The 25759-nt window shown below is 40.3% G+C and overlaps 1 protein-coding gene across 1 annotated transcript in view; it reads right to left on the bottom strand.

Moving 5' to 3' along the window:
* The window catches only part of SYNDIG1L (synapse differentiation inducing 1 like), a 1157860-nt gene that overhangs the window by 69615 nt on the left and 1062486 nt on the right, over positions 1 to 25759 (bottom strand). The window contains exon 3 of the mRNA XM_044074628.1: positions 13430 to 13567. Within this exon, the coding sequence (XP_043930563.1) occupies positions 13430 to 13567 (138 nt within the window). The remainder of the gene's footprint in view (positions 1 to 13429; positions 13568 to 25759) is intronic.

The following is a 25759-nucleotide window of genomic DNA, read 5'->3' as shown; positions in this document are numbered from 1 at the left end:
AGGGAGAGTACACAAAGAATGACAAAAAAGCTGCAAAGTAAGGTATAGAAAAACAGCAATGCAACCAGTACTAAGGTTGTTGTTGTTGTGTCTTTTGGCTTTTCCTGGTTAGGGGTTGCAACAGTGGAACTCCGGTCTGCTAATGATTGGCAGTAGATTTTTACGTGCCGAGTTGCCAGCTCTGACGCACAACCTTCAACGAAGGTACGCCCATTCACGCATGTCTCCACACAGAATACGCTCTATCTGAGAATTGAACAGGATGGTATAGAAACCTGAGCAGTGAAGGCAGAGCAGTTGTGGAATCTAGAACTGATGGAAATGAAGTACCTGAGATGGGTGATAGGGTTCACACTGTGAGACAGATGAAATGAGGACATCACAGCAGAAGTGAAAGTAGCTCCAATTGCAAAGAAGGTCAAAGACAAAGATTGCAGTGGTTTGGGCATGTGCAGAAAAAGCAGAATACAATCTGGTGAAGAAGATTTAGAAGAGACAGAAAGAAGGCAAGAGGAAATGAGAACATCTAGCAATGAGATGGACTGTGTGAGAGAAAACATGTGTTAGGTATGGTTGTCAAAGAAGGTAGGAGAGTGTCACTGAGTTGAGAGAAATGGTGACATTTGATGGTACACCCCAATCCCGTTTAGAAAATGGGGAAAAAGGGAATTGATGATGATAAAGATGATGACCTCCAGACAGATAACCTACATTTTGAATGACACATGGAACAGGGTTTGATTCCTTCAGCTCTCATTTGCTTACTGTGTGACCTTAAGTAATTCACTTAACCAGACATTGCTCCCATGTTGTGAATAAAAAGGGACTGTGAGTCCAGTAAGCCTAGCTGGCTAACAAATCGGTATTATTACTATACATTTAAATGATGTTTAAGCACTTTCATGCTGCATTGTCACTGAAATGTTTATAAAATGCATGTCAGTTTGAAATGTCACATTTGCCTGCTGAATATGAGCTCCTGCCTCTTGCAAGCGTTTTGGTAAAACCTTCAGTAATTCTGTTAGCGGATGTTTGTATAACTTCAGAGATTTTAATAAGCTTATAATATGTATACGTTTTCCTGTGATGTAGCCGTGTAATCCTCAAAGCACCAACCTTGCTGTGATGGTAACCGTTTGTTAAATGTCCAGGTTCTACTATATCTCTGCCAGCTGCACTGGTGTCCAGAGCAAGTGAATTTCAACTGACATCCATTTCAACATATTACAGTATTTTATGTGAAAAGCAATTGTCTCAATGTGCTGTCACTGAGCTTTTGATTTTTAAAATGATTTTCTCTAGATCAATGAATTTTATGTAGCATTTTACAGAATTACTCATTCTATGCAAGTGAAGATGTAAGGATTATATTGACTATGTGTCAAAGAACAGAAAAATAACGCTTGCAGAAAACTATGCTCTCTTGCAGATTAGTTCAGCTTTGTTCTATGATTTCTTGAAATTCATTATCAGATATTCTCCAAAAAAAATACTTACAGATGTTTGTGAATGGTCCATTAAGGAAATGTGCTATTAAAAATATTCAATATTTCAAGCCAAAGGAAATATAGACAAGCCAAAGAATAGCTTTCTTTTTAACATAATGTGTTATTAAAACAAAGACACATTATTTCAAGGCAAACCAAATGAGGATATGGTTGAGAACAGTACTGCTGTTCAAATATACAGTATATTGACACAGACAGGCATTATGTAACTATCTCTAAAATATTGCTGGGAAACTATACATTTCAAAGACATGAGCTTTGGTTGTCCACACACACACACACACACACACACACACACACACACACACACACACACACACACACACACACACACACACACACACACACGCACACACACACACACACACACACACACACACACACACACACACACACACACACACACACACACACACACACACACACACACACACACACACACACACATGCACACACACACACACACACACACACACACACACACACACACACACACACACACACACATACACATGCACATACACACACGCACATGCACACACACACATACACATACACGCGCACACACGCACACATGCACACACATACACACACGCACACACATACACACATATACACACACGCACACACGCACACACACACACACACACACACACACACACACACACACACACACACACACACACACACACACACACACACACACACACACACTCTGGTTTCTTGAACCATGCACAAGATGAGGGAGAGCTCTGGGCTGTGTAGCATTGTCATGCTACGCGATGCTTCAGTGACAAGCAGTTTAGTATGGTACACCTGTGGCTGCACAGTATAGAATAACTATCTGTTGTTGTACTTTCTCCTGCTGCACTGTGCTCAGTTTTGATGCCTAGGAAAGCCCAGTGTTTAGGTCGGACACTTGACTTTGGTTCTGGAAGACCAGAAGGCTGAGGGTTCTCTTCCCACTCCAGGTGATTGGATTGCTGATGCTGCAGTGCAGCAGTGGGGGTGATGCACTCCTGAATTTGTCATCCTTCAGGTGAGAGATTAATCCAAGGGCCCATCCGCTTGAGTTGGTGGTAGCTCAGTTGGATGTAAAAGAACCCCAGGGCACATAAGAAAAAGAAAAAATGAAGCTCCTAGATGCCCTGGAGAATTGCCCTGCACTAGTATTACAAATACCATCTTGGTTCTCCTCTGAAAAGAAGCCACCAGTCTTGTGGGACTAACCCGGTCTACAAAATATAAGCAAATAAGGGTGGAGGTGGCATAATGGTTAAGCTCTTTATCTCACAGAAACAAGCTACATGATTTGATTCTTGTTTCTGGTTCTTTGCTAGACTGGTAATAGTCTGAAAACTGATAGCTTGACATTTAAAGTCCAAGAAACGGTCACTGCAGCAGCTGAGTGAAACACCAGTGGTTTATTGAATAACAACTTGAAGCGCTTTTCGTTTGCTGAAAATGCAAATTTCATCAGAAGTAAAAAACCTAAAAGTACGGCACTCATTTTAAAAACTCGTTCGAAAAACAGCGGGACAATCTAACCAATCATTACATAGTTGCACATGATTTAAGTGGTAAACAAAACTAAAAACTGATAATGGATACTACAATATAGCAACACAGTGTTTTGCATAAATACTCGATATGTCAACTGAGTGAAATAAAATAAAATAAAACCAGTTGTGTAAGGCACAGTGAACATATAATGTTACTAAGTAACTTGCCACCCTATTACCATATATAAAAAATTAAGAATGAAGATAAAAATAAAAATCAAAACTGACAGTTATGTACCATGTCGTATTACAAACAAATGACCATAATAACATCAACATATTAACTAGTACCTTGAAAGTTGGAAATTTGACATTAAGTACTGAACAAACGTAAAACTGAATTAAACTTCAAGCATGTAACTATTGTGGGACCTCATCTTTACTAAACATATTCAGTTAAATGTTGACCATAAATTTAAATTTATGGTCATAGATCATGTGATTCAAGACATTAGAGGTGGTCCTATACCCCTTAAATTAGAAGAGCTTGAGCTATCCTGGCAAATTAGACTTAATGCGTATAATTTAAAACGAGACTTGCTCCATCAGTAGTATCATTAAACTGAGTAGCTTGCAAAGATGAGGTCCCACAATAGTTACATGCTTGAAGTTTAATTCAGTTTTAAGTTTGTTCAGTACTTAATGTTAAATTTTCAACCTTCAAGGTGCTAGTTAATATGTCTATGTTATTTATTTTTATTTTCATTCTTAATTTTTCTTCTTCTGATGAAGTTTGCAGTTTCAGCAAACGAAAAGCGCTTCTAGTTGTTATTCAATAAACCATTGGTGTTTCACTCAGCTGCTGCAGTGACCGTTTCTTGGACTTTGTTTGGTTTGCCGTTGGTGTTTCCTAGCTTGACATTTACCTGTGGAGGAGCAATTTATAAAAAAAATGTTTCACTCCTTAGATACAACAGAAGACCAGTAGATAATAATCATAATATGGTTTACTATAATTTGTGCGAACAACATTCTGTCAACAGTTATGCTGCCGAAAATCAGAATGTCGTGCACAAAATGGAGAGGGTATTGGATAGTCGAACACACCTATGCAAATAAGTGTGTTTGACTATATGTATGGAGATCGTGGTATAGTTGGGATTGGAAATTCATCCATATCCCCACTTTAGTGTGATCTTGGAGTTGGAATATATTAGTAGCAGGGGGTGTGGGGGGGTGCAGGGGGGCTTGCCCCCCTGCAAAAACATATGTCGTATAGGAGTTTGATTTACATCAGCTCCTATACGGCTATCACGTGACATTTTTGGCAACAATATCGACTCAAATGTGTCGATCATCTGGGGCGACATTGTGTACATTCGAAATGTTTGGTTTCGGTTTAACTTTTTGTTATTTCGAACAGCAAATGTTTTGCCTTTAACAATAATGACAGTAAACCTCATAATATGATATGAAATAATAAAAGAAAGAATTTGGTACAGTATGAGCTCCTATTCTCAGTGGTTACCAGCATCACTGTGTGGGAGTGGAAACAATGTGCTTGTGGAACCATTTTGTCTGCTTGGTGAGGAAATTCAGTGTTTGTAGGTATTGTCGTACCATCCAATGGGGGTGTTAGGTCACCTTTTTTGTTTTGACAGTGCTTATATGTTGCTCTGCTCTTCATGTTGAACTCTATATCAGTATGGAAATGGAATCACTGAGCTGACTAGTGCAAAATATGGGATCGCATGAGGCTGCTGTCTGTTAGGTCACCCTCTTGGGACCAACCCATATTCCTGTGGTGCTGTGATTGTGAATTGCTTATCACTGGGGAGGGGGTAGTTTGCACACATTCTCCACACTTAGAGTACAATATCTTTACAGTGGTCAAGACTATGTACAAGATTTCCCCCCTTGGTGTACAAGTCTTTAAGAATTCCCTAAGGCCTTTATACATACAACCCTCCTCCACTGCACACCAGTATTTCTGAACAGCACCCTAACTTTCTGCTACCATAGCATGAACTGATGCAATGCTTCCATTCTACTCAATAATAGAGTCCAGTAAAGTTCTTGAATTCTATATTTATTTTTATTTATGTTTATGTTTCCCTGATAATTCTAGAAGGGTTGATGGTTGTGATCTAATCACATTCCAACTTGAAGTTAAGTTACCCAAACCAGAATTTTCTTACATAGTACTGCTCAGTGAAATAATATTTTATCCCAAAATACACATGTAGAGATGCTTGGAAGACACTACCTCCCAAAGCAATGTGCTCTGGTCTACCTCCCGTCTTCCATGAAAAGGAAAAGTCTCCAATAATAAAACATCATCTTCGCATTTTGCTACTGGGCCTTCAAAAAAATTATCCCAAGTGAGATAAAATGTTAAAGTTTTCCAAGAGTACTGTCTTACTGGAACAGTAAACAGAAGGAAACTTTTTATGAATCCTTAGTAGGAACCATATGCAATGCACTATTCTTTACAAAGCTCCTATGCTGCAAATTATGTCCTTTCTTTTTTTTTCACTTGTAGCATTTGGACACAAACTGAATGATTTGTAAGAGGAATGGAAGGTGCAATTGGAATATACAAGGTGGGGGCCTCTAAGGAAAATCAAGGAAATGGATATATGTATTTTTTAAGGGAAAACCCAGCACAAGGATGATTAATCTCTATTATCTAACTGCCTATCTGTCTATCAATCTGTCTATATCTGTTTGTGTATCTATCTGTCTATCTACCTGTACATCTGTCTGTCTGCAGCTATCTATCTGTATAGGTATTAAATATAGCTGTATATAGGTGTCTTTATATGTTGCTGCCTCACAGCAAGAGGCTCTCTGGTTCGATTCTTGTCTGGGGTACCTTCTGTGTGGAGTCTGCATGTCCTCCCTGTGGTCGCCTGGACTTTTTCCATTAGTATAAGTCTTTTTTTTTTTTTTTATTACAGCAAAGGAGTTTAACATAGCGAGACAGCTTTAAAAAAAGCAACGGAGATCTTCCTTTCTCCTTTGCTTTTTTTAAGGCTGTCTCGCTATGTTAACTATGTTAAACTCCTTTAACATAGAGAGACAGTTTCTAAAAAGCAAAGGAGATCTTGCTTTCTCCGTAGCTTCCACCCACAGCTCTGATGTACTGCATAAGCATACGCATGCGCTGTACATCAGAACTGCCGCAGAATACCAGACAGCTGCGGAAGGGCAGCACAGAGGCATTATACAATGCCATTATTTAAGAAAAGTAAGTTTTTTTTTTCTTAAATAGTGTCATTGTATAATAGCAATAACCCACTTCTGGGTGTGGGTAATGCTGGATTTACCCACAGTTGTTTTTGTTTGACTACTTAGGCTTCGCCCTCATGACCAAACCACACCAGCTATGGGTAAATCCAGCATTACCCACACCCAGGCGTGGGTTATTGCTTAAATATCTATATAGATATAGACATATCATATATCTCTATCTATATAGCTAGAGATATATCCTATCTATCTGTGTACTCACCACTTTCTCTATCTCCTTTTTCACCGCTGTCTATATGTATGTCATTAAAGCTGCATACAAATGATGAAAACCATCACAGGCATATCGACAGTGAAGTACCGGCAGCACCTTAAGAATCAACGTTGTTTGTAACAGCAGTTTCAAAAGGAGGGCACATAAACTGATGTTTTAAAAAGAGAAATGCCTCCAAATTTACAGATGTATGGAGTTATTTATTTTTTTACATTTGTTTACAGGGAAAGTCCAACTGGGTCATCAAAAACAAATCCTGTACCTGCAGAGGCCTGTGGAGAAAAGCTCCATACATCAATATTATGGGTCTATATTATTTACGCGAAGAAGCAGAATGTCGACTCACCTTTAGTCGACCCGTATTTGTTCAAGCTGCACATCATCGAATGGCCAGATCATCGATTTCTTTCAAAGGGATAGAGATTGGTTGGCCGTTCTTTTAAATCTCCCCTTTTCCTGACTGTGGTGCGATCTCGAAGTTAGTATATTTAGTTGGGGAGGTGAATTTTTTAGAGACTTCAGTCCTCTGTGATTTTATGAAGAACGGACAAAATATCTGCGGCAAAAATCTGGACATTCTGTGAAAATCTGTACAGTTGAGAGGTGTGGGTATGTTACTGGACATGTATGCTGTTGTCATATTGCTGTGTCTGCTGCCTAGCATGTAAGGTGCTTTTATTGGGAGGTGGGGTACACGTTTTGCTCAGTTCTATGCATTGCTGGTACTGTCAGTCACAGAGATGTCACCGTTTCTGTTCCTTTTCCTGTGTTGACAGTGTCACCAAGCCTTGCCTCATTTTTTGAGTATTTGTGCTTTGCCAACCCAGAAAGATTCCTGTATTTTGAAGGCACACAGTCACATTGGCTCAGCACTGTGCTCTCTCAGTTCTGAGCCTCAGAAAACAGCACTATGGAATTGTAACAGGGGGTAGTATAAACACTGGGGGATGTCCACTGAAATTAACTGTAAAGGAAGTACAAACTTTGAAAGGCTTTTTATTTCCCAAAATGGTAAGTATCTGAAGCAAAATGCTACTAAATACAATAACAAATAGAGTTTTACAAAAGGTATATAATGCAAATGCCACTTCTATGATGAATCAGTTTTGTTTTTTCTCTGAGCTACAATATCCAGCTGTTTTATCTTCTTGCAGACAAAACCACGCAGGACTTGTCTTGAGCTCCTGTTGAAACTGTGAAAACCATAACTGCAGTTCTCAAAACTTTGAGACTAAATATGCAGAAAAGAGAAAAATATGCCAAGTTCCATTTTGTGTCTGCATGGAATATTTAATTTACACTGAGATGTCACTTTGTAATTATTATGATTATTACATTTAAGTAGAAGAGATGTGGGTGGCATGACTCCTTACATTAGGGGGTTCAGGGCAAACCCTCCCTGCAATAAGTCCATTAATCACGTTACAACAGGTTTCAAGATACATTGTCATGCTTTTCTCTTTGTACTTTTATTTTTCGTAGTGATACAACTCGTGACTGTAGGTCTCTCATTTTGTTATGGAGCCAGACTGCTCTGTTATTAATAGTAAACCAAGACCACGTACTTTTCTTTTGCCAGACAGTAAAGCCCACAACAGGGTAAATGATGTTTATAAAGGAGCAAGGTCATCCCAAAAGTTAAACTCAGATGAAGGAACACAGAGACATAGTTCATAAATTACTAAAATACAGTGGCAAAACAATTATTCAGGGTACCCCTAAATTTTGATTCACTGCTGCACGTGTTACACATTGTCCTCAGTTATTGCCTAAGACTTTTGGAAACTTAATGAATGAGTCACAGAAGCTGATTTTCAAAGTATGCGTAAGTAATTCTTCAGCAAATTGACACCAGAACAGTCTGTGTATAATTTAGACAAGAGGTCTTGCTTCTAGATTACGTGATAAAGGATTTCTTCCAAAAAAAGAGCAATATCTGACAGTAATGGCTTTTCCACTATACTTAACAAATACAAGCCAGGAAGGAGTATTGTATAACAAGGCAACTATCTCAGGCTTGCTAACCTACCATAATGCATTTAATGCTGTTAAGAGCATCTTGGAGCCCCCATTTTTACAATAGGATCACAGTGCTCCTGGTATAATCCCTCAGAATAGACCCCGAGGAGCCTTTGAAATTTTGAGGTAATCACTTTAGGCTAGTATATTATAGCTGGCAATCTGGGACCTTCAGGACTGATGCAAAGCAATTCTACCAGGTTATACAGAACACAACCTATTACAGAAGGTAAGGACTACTTGTTCTTTTAGTGCAAAAACACACGAGTAAAATGATTTTTTGCTATTTCAGTTTTATTATAGCTCAAAATCTGAAGCCTGAAATAATGAGCTAAAAGTGTTTACCGTTTCAAAATAATACCATACATCACCCAGGAACATAAACTGCATTATGGATGATGGGCTTTCTATTTTATGTCAGTCATCCTGCAGAGGGTATATTTGAGGTGATATTCTTTTATTCTTTGTTAGCCGGCTTAGTCCCTCTAGGCTAGTGGCCTCTTTTCAGGAGAGATCCAGGCTGATTACAGGATCATAGGAGATTACTAGGCTAACGGGCCCAGGGTCCTTACAAACCTAGCCAAGTTCAACCCATATTCCCAAGGGTGTCTGGTTCGAGCAGACACTAAAATCAGCACCTACTGCCCCCTGTCCAAGAGGGACATAGATGGAACCCCTGGGGTGAATTTCTGGTTACCCATCCAATCATCTGAATTGCACTTAAATAGGGCCAACAATGGGCTTTGTTTAACATGAATAGGAAGATTGTTCCAAAGGTGGGGCAACTTCTGTGCAACAAATATTTCTCTGCAGCAAGTTCTGTTGATGCCATATATGAGGTTAAGCTCCTTTGAGCAAGTGATCCATGTGCCATTTGACTTGCAAATGTGCAGCATTTCCATCAAAGCTGGGTTAACTCTATATGCAAGACACAGGTTGCCTCTGAGAAGTCTGTATGACACAGAGTAAAGTGACAATGATTTCAATCTGTCTGCGTAAGACAGATATTGACAACCCTGAATTTTCTTCATAAAGAACCTTTGTGGTCTCTCCAATTGCTGCAGGCGTTTTGAAAGGAACATACCAAAGGGAGCATTAAACTTTATTATTGGCCTGATGAGGGAAGAGTATAGGAGGGTTATAACCTCTTTTTTACTGGAGGCAATGCCTTTACTTATGAGATGAGCAATATGAAATACCCTTCTTGCCACTGTGGAGACATGGTGATTGAAGTTAAGGTTGCTGTCAACCTGTGTACCCACATCTCTCACCACTGACTGTGTGCTTAGTGTATTGCTACTGATGTGGTAGTTTGCAGGAACATCACCCTGATGAAGTGGAAGATAATGCTATTTTTTTGCATTAAGTTTAAGACCATGACTTTGGCACTAGTTATTAGTCTGCGTAAGACTTTTGCAGGAAGCTGACATCACTAGGGTTTTAAATGATTGCTGCCAGTTTGCAGTCATCAGCAAACTTTGTCCACCACAGTCATTTAGTTTTACCCTGTACTTTGAAGAAGTAGATTCCGAACAATAGGGATTCTGGAACCGATCCCTGTGGAACACCACTGGTTACGGGTCTAATGGAGGAGGTTGCGTCCCCTATTTTGACTGTATGAGTTCTATCAGTGAGACAGTTTGCAACCCACCTGACAATATATAGGTTGACACCCAGCTGGGTGAGTTCATCAATGATGCCTGGGTGGGGGATTGGATCAAAGGCCTTGGCTAAGCATAGGTAGGCCATATGCACAGATATGCCCTCATCTAGGGCTTTAGTGACTGTCTCGAAGAAGTCCACCAAGTTTAACAGGCATGATCTCCTCTTGACAAAGCCAAACTGGGTGGGGTTGAGCATTTGGAGATTTCCTATATCTTTATTAATAAGATCCATGATGACTTGTTCCATGGCCATGCAGAAATGGTGGGTCAGGATAATGGGTCTATAGTTCCCAGGGTCTGTGGATGCATCCCCTTTGTGCAAAGGGATGACGATTGCTGTTTTCGATTCTGCTGGGATGAAGCCAGTGCTTAGGCTGTGATTGAAAAGCCTGCTCAATGGTGATGCTAATACCTGTCTTAACCCATGTAGAACACAGCCTGGGACATTGTCTGGTCACATAGACACTGTGTTTTTGGCCTTGGAGAAGACATTTAAGACCAGCTCCTCAGAGATACTAGGTGTGGGACAGATGTTTTGTATGCTTTAGGGTGTATGTTTGAGGACTGACGTTTTCACTGAACCTGTCAGCTAGCAGGTTTGCTATATCCACAAGTTCCATATATGTAGCATCATTAACTATGAGCTCAGCACAAATCTGGGCCTTACCTTACACAGAAATTTCTTTCTCCTGTTGTACAGCCTATTAATGGCAGTTATCTACCAGGCAGGTTTGTTTTTCTTGAAGATCTTAGTGTGGAAAGAAATAGCCAGGGAATTGTTATGGCTAGGCTTGTATAGGCCCTAGGGCCGATAGCCTAGTACCAATCTATGAACCTATGAAGCTATGGTTCTATCAGGTATATAACTCAACATAGGTGTCTGTTCCATCAGTGAGGGGAGGGGCTTTGAAGCTATTTATGAAGTCATGTAAGAGGTTGTAATTGGCCTTGAAGACGTATTTAGTCTAGTTGTTGCTAAGGGAGACAGGGATCTTGTGTTATAGTTACTTCTAGTGAGACTGCTTTGTGGTCAGATCTCACCAGGGATAGACACACACTGAGGGCGGTGCAGCAGTCGCCCATGTTGGTGAGCACCAGGTCCAAGATGTTTCAGCCCCTTGTGGGGCCCCTTGACATTGGAAGTTAACAAAGTCCAGGAACCTTTGGGCAAGTGAGATAGAACCTGTATAATTTACCCAGTCTATAGTACCCGCGGTGGTGGTGCTGCGGTAGCGTTGTCGCCTCACAGTAAGACGCTGTCCGGTTTGATTCTCAGCTAGAGCGTCTTCTGCGTGGAGACATGCGTGAATGGGCGTACCTTCGTTGAAGGCTGTGCATCAGGCCTGACAAGCCAGTACGTAAAAATCAACTGCCAATCATTAGCGGACTGGAGTTCCGCTGTTGCTACCCCTAACCGGGAAAAACCGAAAGACACAAACAAATGGATGGATAATTAAAGTCACCTAAAACCAGAGAATTTGGTTGCATTTTGATTGACTCAGGTAGATCCAAATAGGCTGAGTGGATGTCCTGATTCATGCAGGGGATCCTACAGCTGGCATGACCTGAAGAGGGGTCTTACCTACAGTCAATTGCACCTTAAGTAATTCAAGGGAATCGTGCTGTTTAACCAATCTCTAGAGGTGTATTTATCTTTAATAAATATTGACAGAACACTTGCTTTAGTTCTCACACTTTCAGTTTGTGGCCTGAACAGGTGGAAGGAAATGTAATCTGGTGTAGCTGGGGTGGTCTCCACAGCGTTAAACCAGGTCTCAGTGACTGCACAAATGTCAGCATCTTCCAGGTTGAGGACTGCTTCCAATGAGTGCAGTTTCTGGTTTAGACTCCTAGCCTCTAGCAGCATAACCTTGAGGTTGTTTTTAGAGGGTATTTTTACACTGGCAATTTTGTTCTTGTGACATTGCCTAAAAAAGGCACTATGGGGATGGAAGAGCCATAGCCAGTAACCAAAATCCCAGGGGTGACAGATGAAGACCAACTCTGGCAAAGCATCAAGGTCTGTCAATCATATCATCACAGGCTGACAGATACTGGATCACCTTTGAAAGACACCAGAAACTAAGCCAATTGTTGAAGTCAAACATGTTTTGTTTGTATTGAGGTATCATCCTAGGTGAAGGTAAAATGCTGCTTAAGGCTAGGGACATACCTGCCTGAGAGACATAATCCAATAGCTCAGTCATGTCTCTCTTCATATAGTCCAGTGAGATACATTTCAAGTCGTTCACACCAACATGGACTATGACAGAGTCATAATAGTGTCTATTGTTGAGAGACTTGAGTGCATGTGTATTGTGGTAGATCCTGGAATGTGACAGCCAGCTGACCGTGACCTTTTCCAACTTGGTGAGAGGGACATCAGTGTGTCTCACAATTGAGTTGCCTATGACTAAGATGTTTGTTTTTGTGTTATGCCTTAGGGGCTTGACTGGTGAGACACTGGTGTGCGATATATTATGTGTACTATGTTCTGCAGATGATGTATTATGTGAAGTGTGTTTCTGTTCGGGAGGTCTCTGATGTTTAGGTAAGCTTCTTACAAGGACCTCCGCATATGTAGGTTTATGTGTTGTTGGTTTAGTAGGTGAGAGAGGTGAAGTGTGCATGCTGACAACCTGCTTAGTGTCAGATGGACTGACTGGTGAGTGAGAGAGCCTCACCTGATTCTTGAAAGAGATGCATCTCTCACTACTAGGAAAATTTGGCCAGGGCACTGGGAAACTTCTCTTACTCTTTTTCATAGATGCCATGGGATCTTTTGCATCCACCTGAGTAACCACCCATTCAAGCATATGGGAGCTCAATTTAACATCTCAGCTGAAGTACAGCACACTCAGGAGTGCAACATCCCAAAGCAATCCAATCACCTGTAGTGAGAATAGAACCCACAGCCTTCTGGTCTTCCAGCACCAAAGGTGAGTGTGCTATGTGTTGTACCACTGACACTGCACTATTAATAGTGCATTATACTTATCTCAGGTTTGCATTGCCCCAGCAGTATGCCACTGAGGTGGGGGCACTATATTTCTCTGCCTAAATGTTAACGGTCCATACAGCAATCTGCAGATTCTGACAGTGTAATACACACGCAATGCAAAAATATATTCCCCTAACAATTACAGGATACTTTCTGCTCTCTTCTAAATACAATAAATAACTAAAACACAGCTGCTATAAGTCACTTACTTCCTGGGAAAAGTAGAAGGCTGCAATGCCAAGTGGCCAGAAGCAACAAAGCATGGAGAATATCGCAAGGCCCAGGTGATCCTGTGGTGGAATCAGGATGAAGTTGTCCTCACTTTCACTGTCACTGGAGCAGTCAGTCTAGGATGAAGGAGAAAAGATGATGGTCAGTACCATGCAACCAGATAAAGATGATTGTCAATACCATGCAACCAGATAAAGATGATGGTCAGTACCATGCAACCAGATAAAGATGATGGTCACTATCATGCAACCAGATACAAGCAAGGAACCTGCATTATGATGCTAGTGCATTGTGTGAGTTACTGTTTCCAAATACAAGAAACTCAAGTTCATTATTTTGTTTATTTATTTGCATTGTAAGTGGTAAGTTGGATGAAATATCCCTTTTCTGCTATTACATGGTCCATAGTACAAAATGCAGCAGTACAAGTGAATTAATACAACAGCTATACAGGTAATTAGGACTGCATTTCTGCATACCAACTCCATAATTCCATCTTAGACAGGCCAAAGACACTGAGGTCACACATCAAAAGATCAAAGTAATTCCAGGGCCTATGGAAGTTCAGTCCACCTTATTGTAGGGCATAATGCAGTTTACTTCTTCCATTAAAAAAAGTTTAGAAGAGCAAATCATTTTTCAAGAACTACATAAAATCAGCTCAGAATGAAAGCATTTCATGTAAAATTGTAAATAATGTACAAATTGGAGGAAGGTGAAATAAATGAATTTATAATTGAAGAAAAGCAACCAGGAGTATGCCAGACTGGCGTAATAAAACTGACACTACATTGAAAGAATTTCTTACTGAGCTATGGCATGCAGGGTGTGTCTCGTCAGTGGCAGTAAAACAGTGAATCTGCATTACTGTACAGAGAGATTAATTACATGCAATAAGCACTTCAGATGTATTGCAGCAAATGAGGAATCTAGGCCTGAAGAAAGCCTGAACTCTTCTCTGAGATACAGCCACTGCAGACATTGACAAACAGATGTCTGTGTGAGGGAGTGTTTGCGTGATCTACATTGCTCTGGATATCACTCATCTCTGACTGCCTTTAATTTTGATTTGAAGTTCTTTATTTAAGGTTTGATCACTTCTATGTTGTATCTTATTCTAGTATTACATTTGTTTTGTTTTAAGTTTCCTGTTCTGTTGGGAGTTTTAAGAGTTCTTGGCTAGGGTCAGTTAAAAAAGTTACCAAAGAATTCCTTTGCAAACTGTGAATAGCAGCAGTTAATTAGTGGGAGGAGCTGAGAAACCTCACTAGGCATTGTTTTACAACAGTACCTCCCTGATGAGCAGTAGCAAGGCTTGTCCAATCCCCGCCCAACAGTCTGCCCATGGACATTTATTTTCACAATACATGAATAAACATGACAATGCTTCGGTACTCTGTATGAATATTCATTCAGTATTATCACAGGGTAAAAACAATGGGCATGAACAGGACAACCTTCCATGCACCTTGCCTTCATAAGAGCATTTGCCCTTAGGCAAATGGAAATGCCTTGCTACTTAACTTAAAAAGGACCGCATCATTTACTGACATTTAACTGCGGAGCTTCACTGTCTCATTAAAAGTCACAAGTTACACACAAACCGGTCGTGACTTCTGCAACTAAGAAATAACCAGAGTAGTGTAACCAAGCATTTCCTACATGAAATGTGAAACAGAAAAGCATGTCAATATATATTGTCTGCAATTGTCTCTGTTATGTTATGAGGAACAGAGCTAAAGTATGATATAAAAACCTAAAACATTCAGCTAAAAAACAGGCGGTGGAGAGGTATGTAACATCAGAAGCAGAAGCAGTGTAATGTTCACATCAGACGACCATCGCTTACTAAGCACATGATAGTTAGCGTACAGTCAGCATAGTAGGAGTTACTGATGACATGCTGTACTCTCTCAGGGCAGGTTAAGAAACGTACTTCATAGTAAAAGTTAAGGTACAAGACTCATTGCATCATTTGCATGCTACATCACAGCCATTAGGCATGTTGATCACTTCATAGTAAAAGTTAAGGTACAAGACAATCAAGTTACATGTTAACTGTATGTAAGTATGAAACAGTATGACTTTCCAAGGACGTCCACCCTAAGCCAAACGTATAACCAGTTATGTTACTGCTTTATAGTGGAGCTCACAAATGTTAGTTTTTTTCCATGCACTTTTTTAAATAGCCTTGAATCTACATGTTTAGTTTCACATTGTGGTTTCTACTATTTTATAGCGTAGCTCACAAATATTAGTTTTTTCCCCTGAAATTTTTGCAGGGGGGCAAGACCCCGGCACCCCCATGTATATAAATACAAATACACAACTCAGAAATCGTACTACTTTAAGGAAGAAGGCAAGGTACATTAGATCACAAATATTACTTTTCTTCTTGTGTTTTTGCAGGGGTCCAGCCCCCTGTGCACGTCTCATGTATATAAATACAAATTTAACAACTCCGAGATCATACTGCTTTGAGGAAGAAGGAATGAATATTCATGATGTTACAGGCAAATCTGCATGGCATGTCAATTGTGTATCATTTGCATGCTACATCATAGCCATTAGGCATGTCATTCACTATGACCACTACCATTCCTGCGCGAAATGACCGGGGGGAAGGGTACTATTGTAAAACATCACCCATCATTGCACTTTTATTTAGAAATATCTATATTTAGCTAAAGTGTTTGTGTGGTCTGCATTGCTCTGAATATCACTCATCTCTGACTGCATTTAATTTTGATTTGAAGCTCTTTATTTAAGGTTTGATCACTTCTATTTTGTATCTTATTCTAGTATTACATTTGTTTTAAGTTTTCTGTTCTGTTGGAGTTGTTCTTGGCTAGGGTCAGTTAAAAAAGTTATCAAAGCATTCATTTGCAAACTGTGAATAGCATCAGTTTACTAGTGGGAAGAGCTGAGAAACAGCATTGCTATTTTATTTAGAAATATCTGTATTTAGCCGAAGTGTTTGTGTGGTCTGCATTATTCGGAATATCACTCATCTCTGACTGCATTCTTTCTCCTCCCTTCCACCCACCCAGTCCTTGTTGTGTTCTTAAATTTGGGTGCTTTTGAGTTGTCCACCCCCATTATAAATCTCATTTTGGGCTCTCCTTCCAGTCTTATCTCATCAGCTCATTCTACTGAGAAGACAGAGATCATTTAGGAAAGCCCACCCCCTCAGTTTCTCAACCTTGAATTATCTTGTTTCATCCTTTCCAACTTAACCTAAAAAATAAAAGAAAAAATGCACTTTATTCATCTGCTTTTACTGTATTTGTGTTGCTTTCTACTTTATTACTTTATTTTGCTTTTGTTTCCTGTTTTTAAATGTACTCAATTGCATTTATTCTGCTGCATTTATTACTGCTTGGTAGTAGCCTGATTAAATTGTAACTGTTATTCTAAGCCTTTTGGTTTAAGCACTTGGGCTTCAGGCCAGTTGTTTTACATTAAGAAGGTTTGTGGTCTACACTCTTGTGGAAAAAGAGGTAGCTTACATCCTTCTAAGCTGGGAGTTGCTGGTTGTAGGCTTAGTGTCTGTTATTCTAAAAGTTTCTTAGTTCTGGTTTAAGCACTTGAGCTTCAGGCCATTTATTTTACATTAAGAAGGCTTGTGGTCTACACTCCTATGGGAGGAGGGGGTAGATTCTGCCCTTCTGAGCTGGGAATTGCTGGTTGAAGGCTTATTGCACCTGCTTATTTGAACTGTTTCTGAAATTGGTGCACCTTGTTTGCTGTAGCATAGATTAGATTCAGACCTGCTGAATTTAGCTCTGTTTGTATAACTTGAGCACTAATCCAGGCCATCTTTTTGGAGATGGTTCCCTTGCACCCTAGTGGCAGGAGTGTGCATTTAGAACTTGTCTGATTAAAGGCTGCTGGAACAGGGCACAGTTTTGAGCTTTTTTATTGGTTAATTGGTTAATTTGTTTAAATCAGTTTGGTCTTGTTTGCTACTGTTATATTTAAGTGTGTATCTGTTCCCCTGTGTTAAATCAACCTAAAGAAAGTTTAAATATCTTTAGCATAGTCTGCTTATAGGTTTTGCTGTATTCAGATCTGTTTGTGTGATTTCTGTGTTTCCTGCTACACCATCTTGTGTTGGCCAGGGCCTGCCTGCACTTAATGGGAGTAAGTGAACTGGTTGGAACTGGTAAGGCATAGAGTGTTGAGCTAAGAGCTTAGGGACAAGGGTTGATTGGTTAATTCGAGCGTTTCTATTTTACTTTCATTTTTGTGGTATTTAAACCCAGCATTTGCATGGGTCTGTGCTTGTTTGCCCATCGAGCACCGCCATTGTGCTGCTTTAACCCTTTGTGAGGTATCTCAGTTACACTTTTTCCCTTACCAGCACTTTTAAGTGCAGCCCTTGCCTGCAGCAACTGTATTGATTTTATCCAGCACTACTCACACCTAGAGGTACTCTCCTCAGACAGTACCCACTCTACCATAGGTTCATAGGTTCATAGGCTAGTACTAGGCTAACTGCCCTTGCGAGCCATTTTAAGCCTAGCCAGTTATCCCCTGTGAGATTCAAACCCTGTACCTTGTGTTTCTAAGGCAAACACCTTAACCATTAGGCCACCCTCCCAACCATCCATGGCCTCTCTTCCACAGATTCTGATAACCATGGGTGGACAATTTCCTATGGTTTCTCCTGCTAGTCTGGTTGATATGGACATCCTGAGATGGTGTTGCAACTGCCTTATGTGCACAGACAGCCCTCTACTACTACCACCTAGGAACACAATATCTGAGAGATGCAATTACAGTAAGAAGCCAGAAACCTTGCTGTCTCAGTCACAAGCCAGTACCTGACAGCCTGGGAGGACGTGACTGACAGACCATGATGCTTCACCAGAGATGGCCTTCATCTGTCTCCCCTGGGCTTCAGGCTTCTGGCAAAAGATCTTGCCTCCCTCATAGTGTCTTTTTTAGGTAAAGTCATAAGCACAAAATTACCAACATGAAAAATTCTTCTAAACAAAATTTAAAGGTCATGCTACTAAATGCTAGGAGTCTTTGCATGAAACTGCACTCATTACAAGCATTCATTGCCCTGGAGGATGCTGACATTTGTGCAGTCACTGAAACCTGGTTCAAAGCTGTGGAGAGCACCCCAGCCTTACCAGGTTACTCACCTACCATACCTTCGGACCCAAATGGAGGGTTACAAAGCCAAAGGAGGTGGAGTTGCAATATTTATCAAAGACATACACACCTGCAGGCTGGTCAAACAGTATGACACACAGAAGACACTCCAAGGGAAGTTACCTGCTAACAAAACACCTATTCAAATCATAAATAGCTACAGACCCCCAACCATGACTCAGGATGCCCATTCCACGTATCTTGATTTACTTGAATCCATCAAGATTCAACCATCTACCCCGATCCTGGGTGACTTTAGCTACACAACCATAGAGTGGAAGACCTATACTAGCCCAAACATGAATGCCCAGAGATTCCACAACTTTGTCAATGCCAATGCATTGAATCAGGTGGTAGAAACCCCTACTAGAAGTGAAAATGTCCTGGACCTGGTCCTAACCAACATGAGTAGCTACTGTAGCACCCCTACAGTGTCATCCTCCTTGGTAATATCCAAACATAAAGTGATTGCTTTTGAAGTCACCATCTCTTCTGACTGCCCCACCTCCCTTGTCAGGGTCAAACAAAAAAAACATTTTCAAAGCTGACTACAGTCACCTCAGAGCAGGTATAAGCCACTTCACAGCCACCATCCCTTCTGCTGGAACTAGCACTAATGTCCAATCCTACACCAAAAAAACTATATGGGCACCTACATAGCTGTATGGACTCAGCAATACCTGACAGGACCAAATCATCTTCCTCAAGGAAGAGTAAACATGTCTGGTGGACAGCAGCAATAAATAAACTTTATAATAAAAGGACCAAGGGGGAGCAGTTGCCAAGTTGGAAGCAATCTTTCCTTTTTCTGAACAAGCAAATAAGGTCACTGGTGAAATCCTCTAAGGCTAACTTCAAGTCCAAATTGGCCACATCCACTAAGGACAATTACAAGGCTGTCTTCACATTTGTCCACAATCTCAAAGGTAACACCCAAATCTTCTCTGAACTGGTGGTCAGTAACACCACATACACAAATGCCATAGATATAGGCAACCTGCTGGCAGACAGGTTCACTGAAAACTTTACCCCCCGTCCCACCATCAGTAAATCAAGACATCCCCAGCACCTGCACCCCTCCCCTAATCACCAGGTAGCAGGTCTTTAATGCCCTGTCAAAGGCAAAAATACAGTCTTCATGGGACCCAATAACATCTCTGGCTGTATCCAACATGAACTCAGGCATGAGCTCTCAGCCCCATTAGGCACCCTATTCAACCAAAGCCTGAGTACCAGCTTCATCCCAGCTGAATGGAGGACAACCACTGTCATCCCTCTACACAGATGTGGAGCATCCACTGACCCAGGCAATTATAGGCCCATCAGCCTAACTAGCCTGATCTGCAAGGCCATGGAATGCAGTATCATGGACCTTATAAAAAAGGACATTGGCAACCTCCAAACACTTGACTCCACACAGTTTGGTTTTGTCAAAGGGAGACCATGCCTGTTAAACTTGGTTGACTTCTTCAAAACAGTCAACAAAGCCATGGACGAGGTGAAGACAGTGCACACCTCCTACTCTAAACTAGCGAAAGCCTTCAACACTATTCCCCACTTGGGCATAATAGATAAACTCTCCCAGCTAAGCATCAACCAGTATGCTACCAGATGGGTAAAACCCACTCAGTCAAAATAGGGGAAGCCACCTCTAGTAGTAGACTTGTAACTAGTGGTGTACCTCAAGGATAGGTCTTGGGGCCTCTACTGTTTGGGACATACTTTTCTGAGATGCAAGCCAAAACCAGTGGTCTGTGGATGACTAAGTTTGCAGATGACTGCAAGCTAGGTGCTGTCTTAAATTCCCCTAGTGATGTGAACATCCTCCAAGAGGGCCTTGCTCAAACCAAACTAATGACTGGTGCCAGAAGCATGGCCTCCAACTGAATGCCAATAAATGCATCATTATCCTCTTTGGGGAAAATGGCATCCCCATTAATTAAAATCTTAATAGCAATGTACTAAGCATGCAATCAGTGGTGAGGGACTTGGGCACCCAGGTTGATAGCAACCTGACTTTTGACCACCACATTGCCTCCATTATATGGAAGGCTTTCTACATGGCCCACCTCATAAATAAGGGTATTTCATCCAAGAACAAGGAGGTCATAACATCCCTGTACTCCTCCCTTATCAGACCCATTATCAGGTACAGTGTCCCCTTCACCATGTACCTTGCTAAACACATGTGGCAGCTTGAGGGACCACAGAGGTTCCTGACCAGGGAAATCCAGGGTCTCATACACTTATCCTATACAGATAGGATAAAGGCCCTGTCCCTCTACTCAGTCTCATACATACTGCTTAGAGGTGACCTGTGTCTGGCATACAGGGCCACCTCAGACCCAGCCTTGATGGAGCTGCTGCATATCCATAAGTCAAACTCCCCTCATGCCACCTGAATGCAAGTCCTTAACCTGGTCTGTGACATTAATAGAACTTGTTGGTAGGATTGATTTGTGTCCCAAAGACTCCCCCATCTGTGGAATTGACTCCCTCTCCGTGTCAAGAAGAGTACCTCTCTAGCCATCTTTAAGAGGAACCTGGACAACTGGATAGGAAACAGAAAATAGACCCCTGGGATCCCACCTGTGTCCCTGCTGGACAGGGCAAACAGGTACTGACTTTGAGGGAACATGGGTGAAATTCTTGGCTAGGCTTATAAGGGATTCCGGGCCAATATCTTAGTATCATCCTATGAACCTATGAAAAGATCTTGTGATTTGTTGTTATTATCTAGTTAAGTAAATCAATCAAGCTCATAGACTACACCATAGATCCCATTACACCTTTTTGCATGAATCACACCATTGTATTAATGGGAAAGTGTAACATTAACTACTCACCTATTATACAAGAACCACTAAGCTTCTCTTATTTAATATATTGCCTGCAGCGAACTCTATTATCCTCTTCTAGAATCCCTAGTATCCAATAGAAAATAATCATACAAAATAAGTTCACAAACAAAACACTATACAACAAGTTCACAAACAAAACACCATACAACAATAAGTTCACAAACAAAACACATAGACGTATCCCATACATCATCCAACTACAATTTCTAAGCAACTATTGTCCATTTCTTGCAATGTTTGGCAAGAAGAACCCACACTGGTTTATACCTCCATACAATCTACTACTCTATACCGTTTAAAACTTCATTACCATTATAAATGTAATTTATTTGAATTATTATTCGTTAGTTATGAACTAATATGTAGAAATTTTGAGACTTTAAAACTGTTCAAAAACTATGTTATTCAGTTTACAGAATGAGCATGCCTAGTGAAGTTTTGTATCAGGTATGAACCTTATTTGAAACTTTTTATTGTGGATTTATAGGTTTATGGGTGATTACTAGACTGCTATAATGTCAATAAAAAGTTGTACTATATTGTATTCAAATTTCTCTAGCTGTTTTATGTATTCTAATTGTGGTGCCTTGTATAAATTTTCCCTTTGTGCTTTGTATACCCTAAATGTTGTTTTCTGTGGTGCTTTGTATTTTCCAAATGTTGTTTTTTGTGGAGCTTTTCTCACCGGGCCTCCACTGAAAATTAGCTCTGCTTGACCTAGTGGACTTTTCCCGGTAACAAATGCCAATAAATAAATAAATAAATTGCCCTGAATGGGCCATTTTGACACTAGCTGATAAAGTCAGAATCAGATTTTATATCTTGTGTCTATGAGGTGAAGAATTTAAGCATTATACCAAGCCTACCCCCTACCATTAGACCAATGCCCACTCCATGTTTATTCTAATAAATGACCTTGTCTAATTTGGGCTGTAGAATAAGAACCTTCTTTAATATTTTCTTAACTCTTTCTAGCATGTCTGTCACTGTTTCACAAATTTATATCAATATTTCACTTACTATGGAAGTTGCTGCTGACACAAGCATTTGACTGATTACTCTGCTGCTATGAGTTTATTTGTGTAGGTGTTTTATCAATCCCACTAAAAAAGATGCTTTGTGACACATCAGAGCCAGAATGCATTAAACACAAATAGACAAAATAAGCTGACTAATGTGGGAAATGTCAGCATACTTCAGGAGAGTCTTATGGAAACCAGCGAATGACGTCTTAGTCACAGTCTAAAACTGAACACAAAGAAATGAATCATCATTCCCTTCGGTGAAACAATGTCCTTTCACACTCTCAAATCAATAACAATACCTTAAGTACCCACAAAGTGATAAGGAACCTAGGATCACAAGTTGACTGCAACCTTAATTTCGACTACCATGTGTCTACTGTAGTAAGGAAGCCTTTTTGTGTAGCACACTTCATTAATAGAGGCATTGCCTCAAGAGCAAAATAGGTTATATCCCCTCTATACTCAGCATTAATCTAGCCTGTAATTGAGTATAATACCGTGTTCATCATGTACCATACAAAGCACCTACAGCAATTGGGGAGACCTCAGAGCTTTCTATCTAAGATGTTCAAGGGACTCCAACATGTGCCATACACAGACCAACTAAAGTCTCTGTCACTATAGTCTGTATTGTATAGACTTCTTAGGGGAGACTTATGCCTGGCTTACAGAGCAATCTCAGACCCAAACCTAATGAACTTGCTGCATATCTGTAAATCAAACAGGGCTAGGGCTACTCATTCCAGGCACCTAAATATGGCCTGCAACTTAAATTAAATAGGAAATGCTGGAGGGACAAATTTATCTCTCAGCGACTGCTGCGTCTTAAGACTAGGCTACCTATTCATGTGAAACAGAGCACCTCTATGACACTGTTTAAGAGGAATCTGGACGAATGGATGGGGCACCATAAATTACTACTGGGAATATCACCCACAACCCTCCTGGACATGGGCAGCCATTAGTAAATGCAATCGTGGGTATTAACTAACATTTCTATGGTATCACACTGGGATGAAACGGCTAGGCTTGAAATGACCTCCAGGTCGATAATCGAATAATCTCCTATGATAGTACAATTGTCCGACACAGCTGGATGAATCTATGCAGGACTCTCGTATTACTTCCCTATCACAGCTCAAAAAACATATAGCTCATGGAAACTTCTGGCATGGCAATAGTGTAGTTGACAGCAACATTCTGAACTCTGCACTAGGGGACCATTAAAAATAAAAAAAAAATGAGAACCTAATACCCCAGATGTAACTCATATTGACTGAGCTCCCGAGAATAAACTCCTGTGTAATATATCCAATGTCTACCTTACCCTACCTAACCTTCTCTTACGCTCATCTAGCCTTTCTTTGCCCTCACCACGTTTACTCGATGCCATACCTTTACAGCCTCCTCAGCTTCTGTCACTCTCTACTGTCACTTCTTTACCTTCTGTCTTACTCTGCTGCTCCCTCTCCATCCCTCCACCTTGACTGCCACTGCCATTGCTAACAAAATTAAACCAAATGGTATTAAAAGACTACCATTCCATTTATTTGTACTGTGTCTGTTAAAATTAACTACTTGATTCAATGCATGTGTAATTTCTCAAGAATATATCTTATGCTTTGTACTGTTTTCTTATTTTGTCCTTTTCTCCTCAGGCCTCTACTGAAAAAGACTTTTGCCTAGCTGGACTATCCTGGTAATCAAATGTAAATAGAATATAAATAAATAAATAAAGGAAAAAAGCATAAAAAAAGCGAAATTGGGAGCTAAACACAAGGGAAAGTACAGAGTTCCCTACAAGAGTGAACTCTCAGTGGGAAGCAATATCGTTAGTAGTAGAGCTGGCTGATGGGTTCCTGGATACAATGTAAAGAAAAATAGGTGATATATTTTAGAATTAGTGGAAAGCTAATGAACTATATTGCAGCCACAAATAAAAAAGTTCAAGAAATTGAGGAGACCCTTGTGAGACATGCCAATGCACTCTCAACTATTCAAGCCTCCAAGATAGAAATGGAAACTGTGACGGCTGAGCATGAGGTTAAATATGAGTAGCTCTAACAGAAATTGGTGGAACTGGAAGATTGACCTAGAAGTGAGAGCCTTAGATTTATGGAAGTAATGGCACATGCAGAAAGAACTGATAGTAAAGATTTCATGGATGATTGCATCCATCAATTGACTGATATACCACTGAATGAAATTAAAAGTGGACAGAACACACAGAGTTAATGTTCCTGGATTGAAACCCTAGAATAAGGTAAACACAGTTTTAATTTAACAGTTTTGTCTATACAATCCTAGACATCTGAAGGTTCTGAAGAAGTCAGGTTTGTTTAAACAAAAGTACTGAATTAACTGTAAGGGGAATTTATATTTAAAAGCTGTAAGAACAATAAAAAGTTTGCAAAATAAAAACCTGGAATCCAGCAGAGGGGAATACCAGAAAGAGATGGTGACAACCAAAGGGAAGATGGTGGATCTTGTAGAATCAATGGCAATGACACTGATTTCCTTATTCTATGATAATAATCCAAAAATGGCCAAATTACTGGTACAGAGGTTAAGACAACAGAAAGTAGATATTAGCATAGCGAAAATAAGAGATCCCAAAACAGACCTAGTGGAGACCAATCCACAGTAAATTATTGAAGTTTTGAGGGATTACTTCAATCAACTATATTACACAAGCTAAGGAAGTGGCCTTGAGAGGGAAAAATAAACAAGATAACCTATGATGTTGCGGGCTGCCTAAACTGAGAAATGAGCAGAGTAAAACCTTTCTGGGGAAAATAACAATTGATAAAATTAGGGAAGCTATTAAAGAACAGGCATCATGTCAGATGCTAGGCCTGGATATGACTCTGATTGAGATGTGGATAATTATTACGAAGGAGGTGATAGTATTGCCAATGAAATTGTTTAATGAAGTATTAGAGGGGATGGAGGGAAATCCCCAAGTCATGGCACACAGCAATAATGGTGGTGATACTTTCAAGACTGTAAGAACCCAATGGACCCTAAGGTGTATAGACCAACATCAGTTCTGAATCCTGACTATAAAGTGTTTACATCCATCTTAGCTAGGAGGTTAGCCAAGCTATTAAACAGATTTATTAATCGAGATCAGTCTTGACTTCTAGAGGGTAGGCAAATGTTTGAAAATATTACTATGACATTAATTATGCAAAGAGATGGGGAAAGGAAAAATAAAACACATGATAAAGCTGGATACTGAAAAAGCATTCAATAAGGT

The sequence above is a fragment of the Protopterus annectens genome, chromosome 6.part0, assembly GCF_019279795.1.
Source record: "Protopterus annectens isolate FY-2018-M chromosome 6.part0, PAN1.0, whole genome shotgun sequence".
Classification (NCBI taxonomy): Eukaryota; Metazoa; Chordata; order Ceratodontiformes; family Protopteridae; genus Protopterus; species Protopterus annectens.
Note: the sequence above shows the minus strand (reverse complement) of the source record. Positions and strands in the feature narration are given on the sequence as shown.